The following is a 13617-nucleotide window of genomic DNA, read 5'->3' as shown; positions in this document are numbered from 1 at the left end:
TCACTCCCATTAGGAAGGCCACATTTCCTCTGCCGCTATTGTCAGCCGTAGCTCACGTTCACACCGCTGTTTGTTTGCACCGAGCTGCTCTTCCTGGGGCGCAACCGTGCGTCAGACACAACAATGCCGCTGACACCATGTTTTCCTCCACTGGCCCAGATTCAGCAAGATCCCCTGCAGAGCAGGTCACCTGCGACGGGTCATGTCAAGTTTAACCGAACCGCTCGGTCAGCCAGCAATCACGGATCCATCTGGTTTTCATTCTCATTGGCTCGACTGGCAGCTTTTTTCATGTAACGTTAACATCCGATTGAGAGCATAAAGCGCAGATTACCAGCACGCACATTCTCACTCACACACAGTTTCTTGCACACAGACTCTTCATCCTAGCACAGTCACTTCTCCATACATGCCCCTGAGTTCTTATGAGCATGGGGGACAGCACCTGGACAATAATTTTAATTACAAACATGACCTTTAGCTTCCTATTTCTCCTGGCCAAGGCAGCCCAGGTGATCAGAGGTCACTCCACTAGTTCAGTGGAAACACTTGCAGTTCCCCTTCTCATGCACTCCCACCGAATTCTGTCATCTAATGGAACCTGCCCGATCTCCCTTCGTTCCACTTCATCCCAAATTCCTCAGCATATAGAGGGCAATGTGTGTATAGACCGTAACAGACACTTAAAAAAGCACAAAGACAAACGCAAAGGCATTGATTGGTAAACATCAGAAAATCAGCCTAAGAGATTTTTCATATATATATATTTCATATATAGAGGCAGCTGGTAGTGCAGTAGTTAGAGCTGCTGCTTTTGAACCCAAAGCTGTCATCTTTAGGTCGCTGGGTTGAATCTGGCTTGAAGGACACTGAACTTTTCTGCACCGGTTTCCTATAGCTGTCTGGGTCAGATTTAAGACCGTGGTTATTGCCTACAAAAGCATCAATAGAACTGCTCCTAACTATCAACCGCTACACCCCAACCAGAGCGCTTCGCTCTTCTACTTCTGCCCACTTGGTGGTCCCGTGCAGGAAAGGAAAAGCACGGAGGTTCTCGGTTCTGGCTCCGTCGTGGTGGAACGACCTCCCCCCTCACTCAGAACTGCTGAAACTTTGTCCACATTTAAAAAGGGTCTGAAAACTCACCTCTTTCAGACTCAATTTGCCCGTGATCTCTTAAGCTAATGTAAGATGTAAATATTCATGCACTATAACTTTATGACCATGCCCAGATAAGCCTTCACACAGCCGCTACTCCTGTATTGTACGTAAATGTTTGTGTATCTCAAAAAAAAAAAAAAAAAAATTGTCGGAAGGTGATCAGGAATCGTCTATTGAGTTTTATGCAGCTATTCGTGATGAACATTGGTGCATATAGTGGAAAGAAATAAACTAACTTTGCTTAAGAATCACACATCTGCAGCTATGTCTCTTTCTCCTAAGGTAATGCACAAATTGTATTGTCTGAGATGTACATCGCATTGGAGAAAAGCATCTGCTAAATAACTAAATGTAAATATCGGCGAATTATATGCATCAGTTGATAGACTGATATATGTGTTCCTGTGTGTATTTGTCATGAAAATTTAATTTAATTTGTAACAAACTTTAAAATAATTGCAGTTAAAGCCTTTCCTATTCAAAGAAGAGCTCTTAAGTCCTTAGCAGGCCATGTGAAAATGTTCTGGCTTAAAAGGTCATCCAGTGAATCCCTGGTCAACCAATGACAGCTGAAAAATACCGGTGCGGCAGATACTGTCGGACTCCAGGGACAGGGGTCAGCGTGCTTCCTAACAGGCTGCTTCAGCATCGCCCCCTGGAGGTGGCCCTCACCGTCCTCGGTCCCACGTGACCAAACCACACCGCCCAGCAACACGCTGGGAAACTTGCAGAGCAACAAGTGCAGCCAGAGCAAGACTGAAGACAGAACCGAGGAGCTCGAGATATAAATTTTAAAAAATTAACTCAATAATGAGCGTACCATGTATCCTCCAATAAAATACACAACACACCAGCGCGGGAGGCGCGCTGTCGTTTTAATGGCTCGGCGCACCTGTGATTTGTGGATTTTAGACTGTTTAATGCACTGTCTGAAGTCATCCCTGCTCTAACAAGGCATAAATCTGGTAGAGAAGACACACAAGTAGGAGACGGTACAAAACATGTGCTCGACTGCTGAACCCAGAGCAGATGTTACTGCAAGTCTGATTTCATTTCAGAGCGCCGTGCCCTTTGTCAGGCTTAGAGCCTCAGGGGACGAGGAGATATTTCGATACATCATGCTTCACACACTGCACCTCTGAAGGGTACTAAGATTTCAGTGATTAAAGGAGCGTCATCAGTGAAATTTACTACAGTATTTTTTTTTTTTTCCTAAGCCCTACCCTTCGGACCCTTGTTGTTGGTCCACATTGTAATTCCACAGCAGGGCTGTTCACTTTTGCGGTGGGAAGCAGGGGGAGCAGATCCCAACATCCTACCCTCCAACCCCTGTGAAGATGTTACTTGAAGGTGAGCTCTTCTCTTGGGACAGACGTGCCTCAGATGAAAGCTCCGTGCACAAGGATCTGGAACCTTTGGATAGCAGCATGGGTCAGAGACCTGGACCGTCTCTGGTAATGTCATCAGGGCTGAGACAGACCTAGATGTGGAAATACCAGATTGGTCAGGGCTTTGTGTGAAGTGCATGGCATTGACCCGTTCTGTTTGATGTCCCAAATGGTACAGGCTCATCCTAAACCTTCAACACTTAAAAAGCTCCACTTTTTCCACGCGACTGAATTTGAACTCGGTCTCATTCCAGTGAACCCAGTTATGTTTCACGTGCGATCATAAAAAAGCTCCTCCAAGCGAGACCTGTCTAATAGCTGGACAGCATTTACATACATATACAGCCAACACTTCTCTCCAAAGCAACTTACAATATTAAGGTTACTGTTATTATAAGCTTATAATTATTAACCCATTTAAACAGCTAGGTATTTTTCACTGGAACAATTTAGAGTGAGCATCTTGCTTAAGGGTACTACATCCAGAGGTGGGGGATCAAACCTGCAACTTTTGGATCCTGAGGTAGTAACTTTAACCACTACCCTAGCAGCTACCCCGGAGAAGGCAAATGATGGGACACAGGTCAAGCTGTCACTTCCAGACACCTAACGTGTCTCTGTTTATGTCATCAGGACTTGAAAAGTGTCCCAAAAATCATTTGGCTTCATGGCATCATCAGCATCAGAGTTCCAGCCATAAATCAGTGAGTTGAAAGTGATTCCAAAATCAAAAATCTAGAGCAGAATCTCATAGATCTTCAAGAATTTTGTGTTCTAGCCTTCTGTAGTATTTGCACACCCAAGTTATGCTAGAAAAGTGTGTCTGTAGTCATCGGAAGCTTTCATTTGCTATCTGCATTGCAGTGGAGTGGTGTCCCCTACATGTTGTACCCTGTGCTTCCAGGATAGGGTCTGGACCACCGCAACACAACAATGAATATGTGGTTATTGATAGTGGATCAATGAATGCATGAATTTGTTTTCTATTATTTGTTCATTCTTTTCTCAGTCCGTGCCATCCTATCCCCGAGGCAGCTTTGCTTTTTTGGGTTTCACCATCAGACTGACGAGCCGCAGACTCAGCGATGCTCTTTGCAGCATCTGCCGCTTCTCCTCGGCACCATCTCAAGGCCACGTGCAGACAGCCGTGACTCAGACAGCAGGTTGAGCTCAAAGACCTGCGAGTGACATGAGAAGGCAGGCGTCCCTCCAGAGTCACCGTGTGTGTGAGTGAAAGCAGACACTGGGCCAGGCTCACAGGAAGTGTGAGTGCTCCTGGGACCCCTGGAGAGGATCCCTCCGTAAATCTGTCCCCTGACCACCAACCCAGTTACGCCCAGCTCCATATACTTTCCCATGCAAGCACAATAGGTACGTTTGCTTTCGCAAATGCCATTTTCTTCTGCCGTTGATACAGCTGGGAGTTGAAGTCCGGTGAAGTTTTTTAACAGCACCAGCTGCAGACACTTTTAAAGTTGATTTTCATGCGCATCCGTTCGGCCATGTGAGTTACATAAAGGCCGTCCTTCCGCCAAGAGCAGGCGTTGATTAAAAAGGTGTGATCATGCCTGTGTCATGTCAGAGACGCGAACAGACAGCATGCCACCTGCCAGGGTGCTGGTTCTAGGGAGGCTGGGGGATGGGCGGGCCACTGTCCCACCAGGAGCACAACACTGTTAGAACAATAACGACAATAAAACATCTTCATGAAGTTCCTCTTCATCATCTTCAGAACATTGTGGCAACGCATTTCCTGTGTTAAACCATATGATGCGTATAGAGCGAGTGCAGCTTAGTGATGGTCCTAACTTAAAGCCAAGATCTGTGAGCACAGGTCACCAGCATCCCTGGTGCATTTACTGCGGTACCCTGAGGACACCGCTGTGATCACGAGAGGCACTGTTATCTCAGCCCAGAGGTCCCTACATCAGACTGAGACCTAAAAATGTTAACTATTATTTGTTTTTATTACTTTACAGAACATAAAATATATTCTGCGTAGGCCATGAGAACAAAACAAAAAAGTTGAACTAAAATGTAGAGGACAATGACTACTCCCAGACTGGCTGTAAAAGTACACTGAAACTCGGTCAGACAATATTCGTCCATAAAAGAATGAACTTATCCAAACTGGACCCAAAAAATGGAAGTGCCATAATGAGTCAAAACTTGGCATGTTCAGAATACATTTACAATAAGCATCCATTCCATGTCATCTGCAATTGCTCAGTATGTGAAGGTCAGTCTGATACAGTATGGGAAACTATTGCGTCATTATGTGCAACACTGTTAGACAATGTAGCGTTTAGGGGCGGGTCCTCTGCGGATGCCGCGTGCCCGTTTCCACAGGGACAGCTCCTGGGTGATCCCAAGCACCGACCTCATCATCACAAACTGGTGCAATTATGCAGACAACCTGCACCTTGTTTTTGCTGCTCTGCTATGCCAGAATGTCATGGCAACGGCTGTTAAAAGTACAGTTATCAAAGTTCATACGCGTTTATTATGTTCTGGGGAGAACCAGCCCAACCCGCCTGACTTCTATATACATCGCTGTGGGTTTGCATACAGCAGAGACCCAGGGTTTGAGGAGGTGCTGCTGCGCAAGTGCTGCCCAGCAGAGGGCAAGATATCCCGGGAGGCCCGTGGTTCGGAAAGTCAAGCAATATCCCGTTCCCCACTGCATGGTGTCTTCGACCGAAGGTTCGAGGACTTTAGGTTACACTTTCTAGTCTTGTGCTGAGAGGGCCGAGAAAAAATAGTAACGACAAATATAGTGGCGATACCTTCAATGTTCGCAGCACTCAGTGCGATTACAAGTCCTTGCTGCTGTCACTTTAATTAAATGTAATTTGTTTAATGCTATGCTACAGCACGACCTGTAATAGACTCTCGTGTCATTATCAGAGACCAAAAACTGCATCCACAGCCGTCCAGCTCAAAACGTTGACCACGTCACTGATTAGATTTTATTTCGGTCAAGCAAATGTGGTCTTGTCGGAACGGATACGCGGCCTCCGTTTTTTTGCGACTGCTAACACGAGGGCAGCGGGCCACATCAGCGTCACAGATTATGAGATGAGACACAAATTAACGGTGCTTAAGAAACCCAACGCCGGCCTTTTGGAAATGGACTTGGAAAGCAAAGGCGGTGAGAAAAGAAGTGGGGAATGTCGATTGCTAACCCAGCAGAAGACACGGTCGGGGTTTTTTCTGACGTAAAACTCCACAGCGGATCTGTGCGCACATGAATTTTTACAAGAGGGCGGCACAACGCGTGTCAACAGACCAAAGCTAAGGGTGTTTGTCTGCCTCGTTCCTCCTTGTTTGTTTATCGCTTCTTTGTACGAGAAAACGGTTTGCTTTTATCGTAATGGCGTCAAAGGCCTATTCGGACCCAGTCAGCGGAAAACACCGTCCGCAAGGACCGTGGGTGTCTCTCATCGCGCCGGGTATTTTCACCCGGTGTTCCAAATGCCGCGCGCACGAAAAGGAAAACGAATAGAGGAAGCTCTATAAATATGCAACCCCTGAAAAATAAGGTTCAGTCCTGTAAAATGACGCATTTGCTGTGATGTTGAGGTCTAAAACGAGAACAGGGAAGCCAGACAGAGGAAGCGGCGGCTCCATCCCGTCTTCTCCGAGGCACCCAGCCGTGTCAGGGACGTGGGGGCCCGATGAGAATTGACACACTACGCGGGTTCGTAACTGCGAGGGACCTTCCCAGACCTTGTCAGCTCGAAGCTGCCCATCAGAACTGCAGGACATGGGGTTTCACAGCATCTCGCAGATATTATGAAAGTCCCTTCCATCTGTGTTTTCCCTATAACATCTGAGATGCTAAACCATAAAATTAAATCACTCATTACTGATCAGCAATTAAATTACAACAAATTACAATTACATAAGCATAACCCTTTCAGTAAATTCATTTTTCAAATTTCTCTGCAGCGGAACGCATTTTAAGAAGTGCTTGTAAAATTAATAAACACATTTAAAAGTGACATTCCAAATCCGCTGTGAAGAAAGCGACTCTTCGAAGCTGTTCCGTGGTTTTCAAATTTTATTACGGCGGTTACACGGAGAAGCACGGAGGTTCTCGGTTCTGGCTCCGTTGTGGCGGAACGACCTCCCCCTCTTACTCAGAACTGCTGAAACTATGTCCACATTCAAGAAGGGTCTGAAAACTCACCTTCTCCGGATCCACTTCGCCCAAGATCTCTCCAGCTCATGAACGGTGTAAATGTTCATGCACCGTAACTTCATGAGCATCACCAGATAAAGCCTTTATTCAGCCACTACTCCGGCATTGTATTTGCTTGCTTGTGTATCTTAATATTATTTTTAAAAAAAAAAAAGAAATGGTAGGAGGGTATCAAGATTTGTCTATCCTGTGTCTGATGCACCTACTTGAACGATGAACCTCGGTGCAGCAAGTGGTAGGTAATAAACTAGGTTTACTTGAGTCACATGTCTGCAGCTGTGTCTCTTTCTCTTAATTTAATGCATAAATTGTACTTCTGCCGAGATGTACGTCGCTTTGGACAAAAGCGTCTGCTAAATGAATAAATGTAAATGAATTATGTCCACAGATCTGGGGAAAAAAAGTATTTTCACTGCGGAGAGGTCTAACATTTACCAAGAGGTCAATGAGCAGAGAAATACAATATTTGAAAATAGTTTCCTGGAGACAGCAAGAAATTATATAATCATGTAATTTAGCGTAAATAAGGGGCACGGAGCAGGTCTGCATGTTGTTTTCTTAGTGACACGATGCTGATGACTTTGGCAGCATTTCCTTAATTGTTTTTTTCAAAACTCTGCCTATTTATAGCACGGTCGTTGCCTTCTAAGCACGGCGGCGACACCTTGGTTAATGAGTGGTAGGAAAAATCCTCATTACATTTAGCGAGTGAAGACAGTGCAGAGTGCTAGGAAACACAACAACATCACATGAAAAGGGATCCACAGGAGACAACGTTGTGTGTAACCAACCGGCTCTGGGCCTCATTACTGTCTCCTGCTGAGAGCAGCCCCACTGCCCTGTGCATATAGAGTGCCGTTCCCTGCACATATAGCTCATATACAAACACACACGCACACACGCACACACACACAAGGTAAAGAGGTTTGTAAACATTTTCCATATTGTTTGGATGCAACTGAGAATTTCTTTTTAAAACTGTTCTTTTTTTTCATATAAGTGCAAAAAAACAATTCTTCAGTCACCGGGAAGCGAAAGCGTCACCCTGGTTGGTGGACACACAACACCAGACCACACACCCCCTCACACTGCATTCTCACAGCACGCTGCATGCAGCTCATCGTCTCCTGTATTCAGGCTCAGCTGTCTCACATTAGACCCTCTATGGGCTGCAGAGATGCTCATCTCCGCATCCCATCACCCCAACAGTCAGTTATCATAGTTTAGAGGATGCACATTTTTGTACAACACGTATTGAATATTTGGTTACGTGCAGCGTGCGAGGCAGCTTTTCAAACCGAAAAGTGAAATGCATGTGTTTTAAGGCTTGCATTCCAAAACTTGACTGATTACCCTGTTTTTATTTCTCATCATTACATTACTGCAGTACTTAACAGCATTAGTTCAGTATGATTTATTTTATATTACAGTTACATTTATTCATTAAGCTGATGCTCTCCTCCCAAGCAAGTCACAGCATTAAGTTACTTACAGCCATATATGAATTTATACAGCTGGGTAATTTTACTGGACCATATCAGTGTAAGTATCCTGCTCATGTAAACTGGAGCAGGAGGTGGGATTGGAACCCTGGTCCTTGAGCGTAAAGGCAGCAGCTCTAATGACAACGCCCCCTGCTGAATTAATTTTCGCTGTTAATATCCATTCAAGTCATGCATCATGCAAGAAGTTGAACGGAGAAAAATATGCACATTAGAAAGTGAAGGCTCTCTGGTCAAAATTAAATGTCCCACATTGCAACTAGTCACCAGTACTTTTCCTCCTTCTTTTTACTTTTTTCGAAATATTACTTATTATTTATTATTGCTTTTTGGCCATAGGAATCCATAGGGTTTTACATGTTGATGTATCACAAAATAAGGCATTACACCAGTACCCATGCACATTCTATGGAAGTAAAACTCAGTGCCGGTAGGTACAAACTTTACTGTAACCTTACTTTACCTTGGCATTTCTTTCCTGTAAGTGCCAGTAAAGCTGGCATCATATTTATATTCAGTGGGAAGCTAGCTGCTCTAAGGATGGCTTTTCTGGGAAAACAAAGATACTTATCAAAGGATCCGTGTCTATATATACACCTGAGCTCAGAGCACTGTCACCTCGCTACAACCTCCTCCGAACCTGAATTCAGCTCAGCAGCAACGAGCATCAATGGCAGATCAGGAGAAATCTCCAAGGGACGCGAGCACACCTCGGTGGCGCACGGAGAGAGGAGACCTCGGAGCTCGGAGTCCTTGAGAAACACCACAGCCTGCTACACATTTGACATGCAAAGCCAGCCAAGGAGACGGGGGATGGACGCGAGGGCCGCCAAACGGGTCCCACTTTACCCATCTGTCTGCGCACATCAGATGACAGGCGCCCACCGCCCACCACAAACCCACCCCCCCTCGCACCTGACAGAAGAATGCCCATCTGTTAGATGCACCCAGCCAAGTACACGTCTTAGACATAAAATGATAGCTAAAGTAGGTGAGGATGACAGAAGGTCTAAAAATAACTCTCGGACATAATGCTCTCAATCTGAAATGTCATACGTGCATCGATGACCACATGCTGGATGGATCACAGATGTTGGCTAATTGAACGTGCAAATGTGCGAGGCTCCCATCGCGATTTGTTGCAGCAAACCGGTTACCAGGGTATGATGTGAGATTTCAGGCCACGATAGCGTAATTGGTTGTCTTGCTGTGTACACTATTACATTCTTTGGTTTGGAGTCCGTAGAGGGATCACACCTGGCCATCTGGACAAGGCTGCTCATATGTAATCAGAGCAGGGACTTTAGGTGAATACAGACGGAGATGGGGTGACAGCAGAGGGCTGCGAAAAGCTGAAACCAGACCGAATAGACCTGTGATCCATTTGTGCTTTCAACGTGAACTCGCTGTGCTCGGCTCGACCGTCTAGGAAGCCTAGGAATATATAAGTACAGGAACCGTCTAAAAACTCTCCGCCACAACTCTTAACGAAAACTGCATTAGGAACCCACAAGGCCCGAGAGCCCCAAAACCAAGACTGTATGGACAGACATTGGGAAAAAGAGCAAACCACACAGCATGACTCCTTTTATTAATACAATACATATTCCCCATCAAAAACCAAATGGTACCATTTTCAAACTGTTTATATTAAAAAAAAACACCTGTGCAATATAACCAGGACACTTAGGGTCTATTTGCATCCTCAACCTGACTCTAATTTACACAGTTCCACCAATGGTACCATCAACAGCAACAAATGGTCCTATTTAGCAAATCTTATTCATGCCTTGGTTTGAAATTATGTGCAGAAAGCAGTTTAATAACTGGAACAAATTAATGAAATGAAGACAAAGCATAATCATGCGCACCAGAACACAATATCAGGCAAATTCCTGCATTTAACAGCCTTATCTTGTACTTACTAAAATAACTGCTTACAAAACCTCAGATTCTCATTTAAAAACATTTTACCCCTCACTGCCTATATCTACACATCGATAAGTCATCAGAGTACATTGCGTTTCCTGTTTTGCTATGGAAATTGAACACCTGCACAGCAGTGGTATAACAAGTGTTACATGCAAGATTCTAGGATTTTAAAGGAATGAATTAAAAATGTGTGTGTACTCATGTCAACTTCCATCATGGTGACGGTGCAAGATATTTCCACAATTATAAAGTGGTTTATGAGAAATCCGTTCTGCATGCACCACGAACATAAACAGGATGTTAATTTAAGCCTAAGCCTTATACTCACCTTTGCTGTAACTGACATTTTCACGCAGCAAAAATCTTGCAGTACCAACAAAAAGCACGAAACAAGGACACAAATATAAGATATCGGTGACGCCACTCACCTGAATATTCCGGCGAGTCCATGTCAGCAACAGCACCCAGGTGGACGGACCCCTGCAGGCAGATACAACCACCTGTTAGACCTGAGCTGGAGCAGCCTAGCATTAACAATGGAGAGAGACAGGCTGCCTTGCACACACCTGAGATGACACGCCCACAGCGGCACACACACTGCGACCATTAGGAGGAGCCACACTCCAACACCTGACCTGAGGTCAAACCGACTTTTCGAAGTCAGGCCACCAAGAGGGCACCGGAAAGCAGCAGACACAAGCAGCAGACACACTGTCCTGGTTTGCATAGTCATCTAAAAAAAATCCAGGAGGTGCTAAGACTGCAGCTCCAAACATCAACGGAGGGACAATGCGACTGAACACACTGCTGATCTCCACTCTAGGGCTAAAGGTCATTTAGAGTCAAGAGTATATCAGAAACATGCCTTTGAACCATGGGCGGAAACCAGAGCACCTGGAAGAAACCCACAGAAACCCGGGGAGAACATGCAAACTCCAGGAGAACTGAAGAGGTGATTGAACCCACGTTTGATTGCAGACCCCAAGAGCTGTGAGGCACAGACATTACCCACTGCGGCACTGTGCTGCCAGATTATAACATTGTTTCATATATTCATCTCTGTTAAAGAAATTTGTGATTGAATGTCACATCATTTAAGCTCAACTGTTTATCTATGCACCATGAAGAAATAAAACTTTTTACATACTATCAAATAAAATATTTAGAGATGGTCTCCAAAATTGCAAATTCCAATGTTGGCATATGAAATAGTGGAAGGAAAAATTAGCAGTTGAAGAAACCCATCTATTGTTGGGTTCTTGCTTGCCTCTGCTTATGAACACCATGTATTATTATTGTGGAGTGCCGTGTGTGTGTGTGTGTGTGTGTGTGTGTCTATCTGCTGAGGCTGTGTATGACATCACAAGTTCACTGACGGATTTAATCCAAAAGCTTCTGGATTGCATTAGAAACCGTTTGGATCCCAACTAATCCTATCATTGGCCAGCTACTGAAGCACCCATATCTGGTGACATACATTGTACCTGGCGTCCATCTGCGGCGGCTGTCAAAAAACAGGTGCCAAGTAGGGAGAACAGATTTTACTTCACGCTAAGCGCTTTGACAGTCAGCCCAGTCTGCTCTGACCCAAACTATTGCGTATCAAGTGTCTTCCAGTCTCACTTAACAATAAATGGTGCATGTATCATGAGCTGGTGCGATTTTGCACATCTGCAAGATCAGCTTTGCAGACCCTGCAGGCCGTATTCCAGATGGTTCATGACTCTACTGCCCTCTCCTGACATGACATCTCGCTGACATGGACCCGAAATAACGTCAACAGTCTGTAGACAGAGGAAGAACACACAGGATCATATAAGCATTAATGTGTGGGGAAATAAAGGGTATCCATATTCAGCCACACACAAACACACAGTGTCACATACTCTCCGACACACGCAGAAACTCACGCTCGCACACTGTACGACCATCCACACACTAACACACATACTCTCTACCACCACATACACACTCCCCACCACCAGCACACACACTTTACCACTAACGGTACACCACCACCCCCGACACAGGAATACAATACCATGCATAACCCACTTTTCTCCTCACGCTCAGCAGAGTTCTGTGAATGAATTAAAGACATACTGTGTTCAACTTTGAGTCTAAAATACTATTTTGCTTGCTAAGTAAAAATGCAAAATGATACAGGATGATTAAAAAAAAGCATGTGACTTTTAGTTGCAGCACCTTGCAGACGGTGCACTAGAACCTGCAACACATGCTGAGCTCTGGGTCTATTTTTTAGGTCCTATTTTTTAGATGATAATCAGTTCTATTTATAGACCAGCAGTGGCATCCTTCCGCAGGCACAGCTATGAACAGAGAAACCCCAAATCATACAACATTCACGCTCATTTAAAAAATAAAAAATAAAAAAAAAAAAACAGAATAAAAATATCACCCTGTTCACCATATGCGTGATCCTTTATATCCACACATGTATGATTTTTCACTTTTTCTTTCGACAACAGAAAAGGAAGCAGCCCGAATGTCATGGTAACAAGTGCTCGAGGAGGTATAATTATGTAAACGGAGATATTAACAGAATTCCGAGCGTTTAAAATGTTTAGCTAACGCAAAAAGTGAAATGAATAATTTAATAAAAACATGATGCATATAATAACTGTCTCCGCTCGCTCAGCCGCTGCCCTCGGATGATGCGCTTCTTCGTTCGTGAGGATTTTCAAAAATACATCAGTCACTGCTGCTGCTTTTTAAAAATGGATGAAGGCAGATTTAGGAATTTGATATTTATTTAACGGCGGCTGAAAGAAGAGCGCGACAGGAATAGCTCAAATCATAGAGACTTTGTTTGTAATTATTACTGTCATTGGAGAATTGCGGCGCGGTAGTTTTAAAACAATAAAAAATGCGATGATGGAGAGAAGTGAAGCGAGGAGTGAGAACATGATGATCATGGTTACCTTGGCTTGGTGGTGGCGATGTGCGGTGCGGAGCGGACACTTCTTCACTCGGGAGATGATGATGGCGAGGAGGATGGAAAGGAAGGATGCGCTGATATATTTGCGCTCTGCTCACACTGCGCGACCGTCAGCGCAGGAAATAAAAGGGGGGGCACGGAGGGGGACGGACGGACGGACGGACGGAGGAGTGAGAGCGGGCTGCGCTGCTGCGCGTTCGAGACGCGAGGAGAAGCGCACGCTGAGAAGAGCCCCGAAGAAGTGGAGGGGAGACGAGGACCCGCAATCCACCCCGAAGCCCCCCATGGCCGCCCCGCAACCCCTCACCTCGGCTCGCGGGAGTCCGAGTCCGACGAGCCACTCTGTGTCACTCTGTGTCACTCCGACTGTCACCTGTGTTCTAAAAAAGGCTTCGTTCGTATTCGCTTCGTTTCATGCGTTATTATTCCTCCAGGCAATGGATGGAAACAACGGTCCTTTTTTATGAGAAG

General features: G+C 45.1%; 1 protein-coding gene across 2 annotated transcripts in view; it reads right to left on the bottom strand.

Annotated features, from left to right (window-relative positions):
• The window catches only part of LOC108933417 (histone deacetylase 9-B), a 51151-nt gene extending 37839 nt beyond the window's left edge, over positions 1-13312 (bottom strand). For both annotated transcript variants that reach the window (XM_029248203.1, XM_029248204.1), the window contains exons 1-2: positions 13130-13312; positions 10616-10667 (exon numbers count right to left, since the gene is read on the bottom strand). In XM_029248203.1, the coding sequence (XP_029104036.1) occupies positions 10616-10637 (22 nt within the window). In that variant the 5' untranslated portion in view covers positions 10638-10667; positions 13130-13312. The remainder of the gene's footprint in view (positions 1-10615; positions 10668-13129) is intronic.
• Between the last annotated feature and the right edge of the window lie 305 nt (positions 13313-13617).

The sequence above is a fragment of the Scleropages formosus genome, chromosome 23 (assembly GCF_900964775.1).
Source record: "Scleropages formosus chromosome 23, fSclFor1.1, whole genome shotgun sequence".
Classification (NCBI taxonomy): Eukaryota; Metazoa; Chordata; class Actinopteri; order Osteoglossiformes; family Osteoglossidae; genus Scleropages; species Scleropages formosus.
Note: the sequence above shows the minus strand (reverse complement) of the source record. Positions and strands in the feature narration are given on the sequence as shown.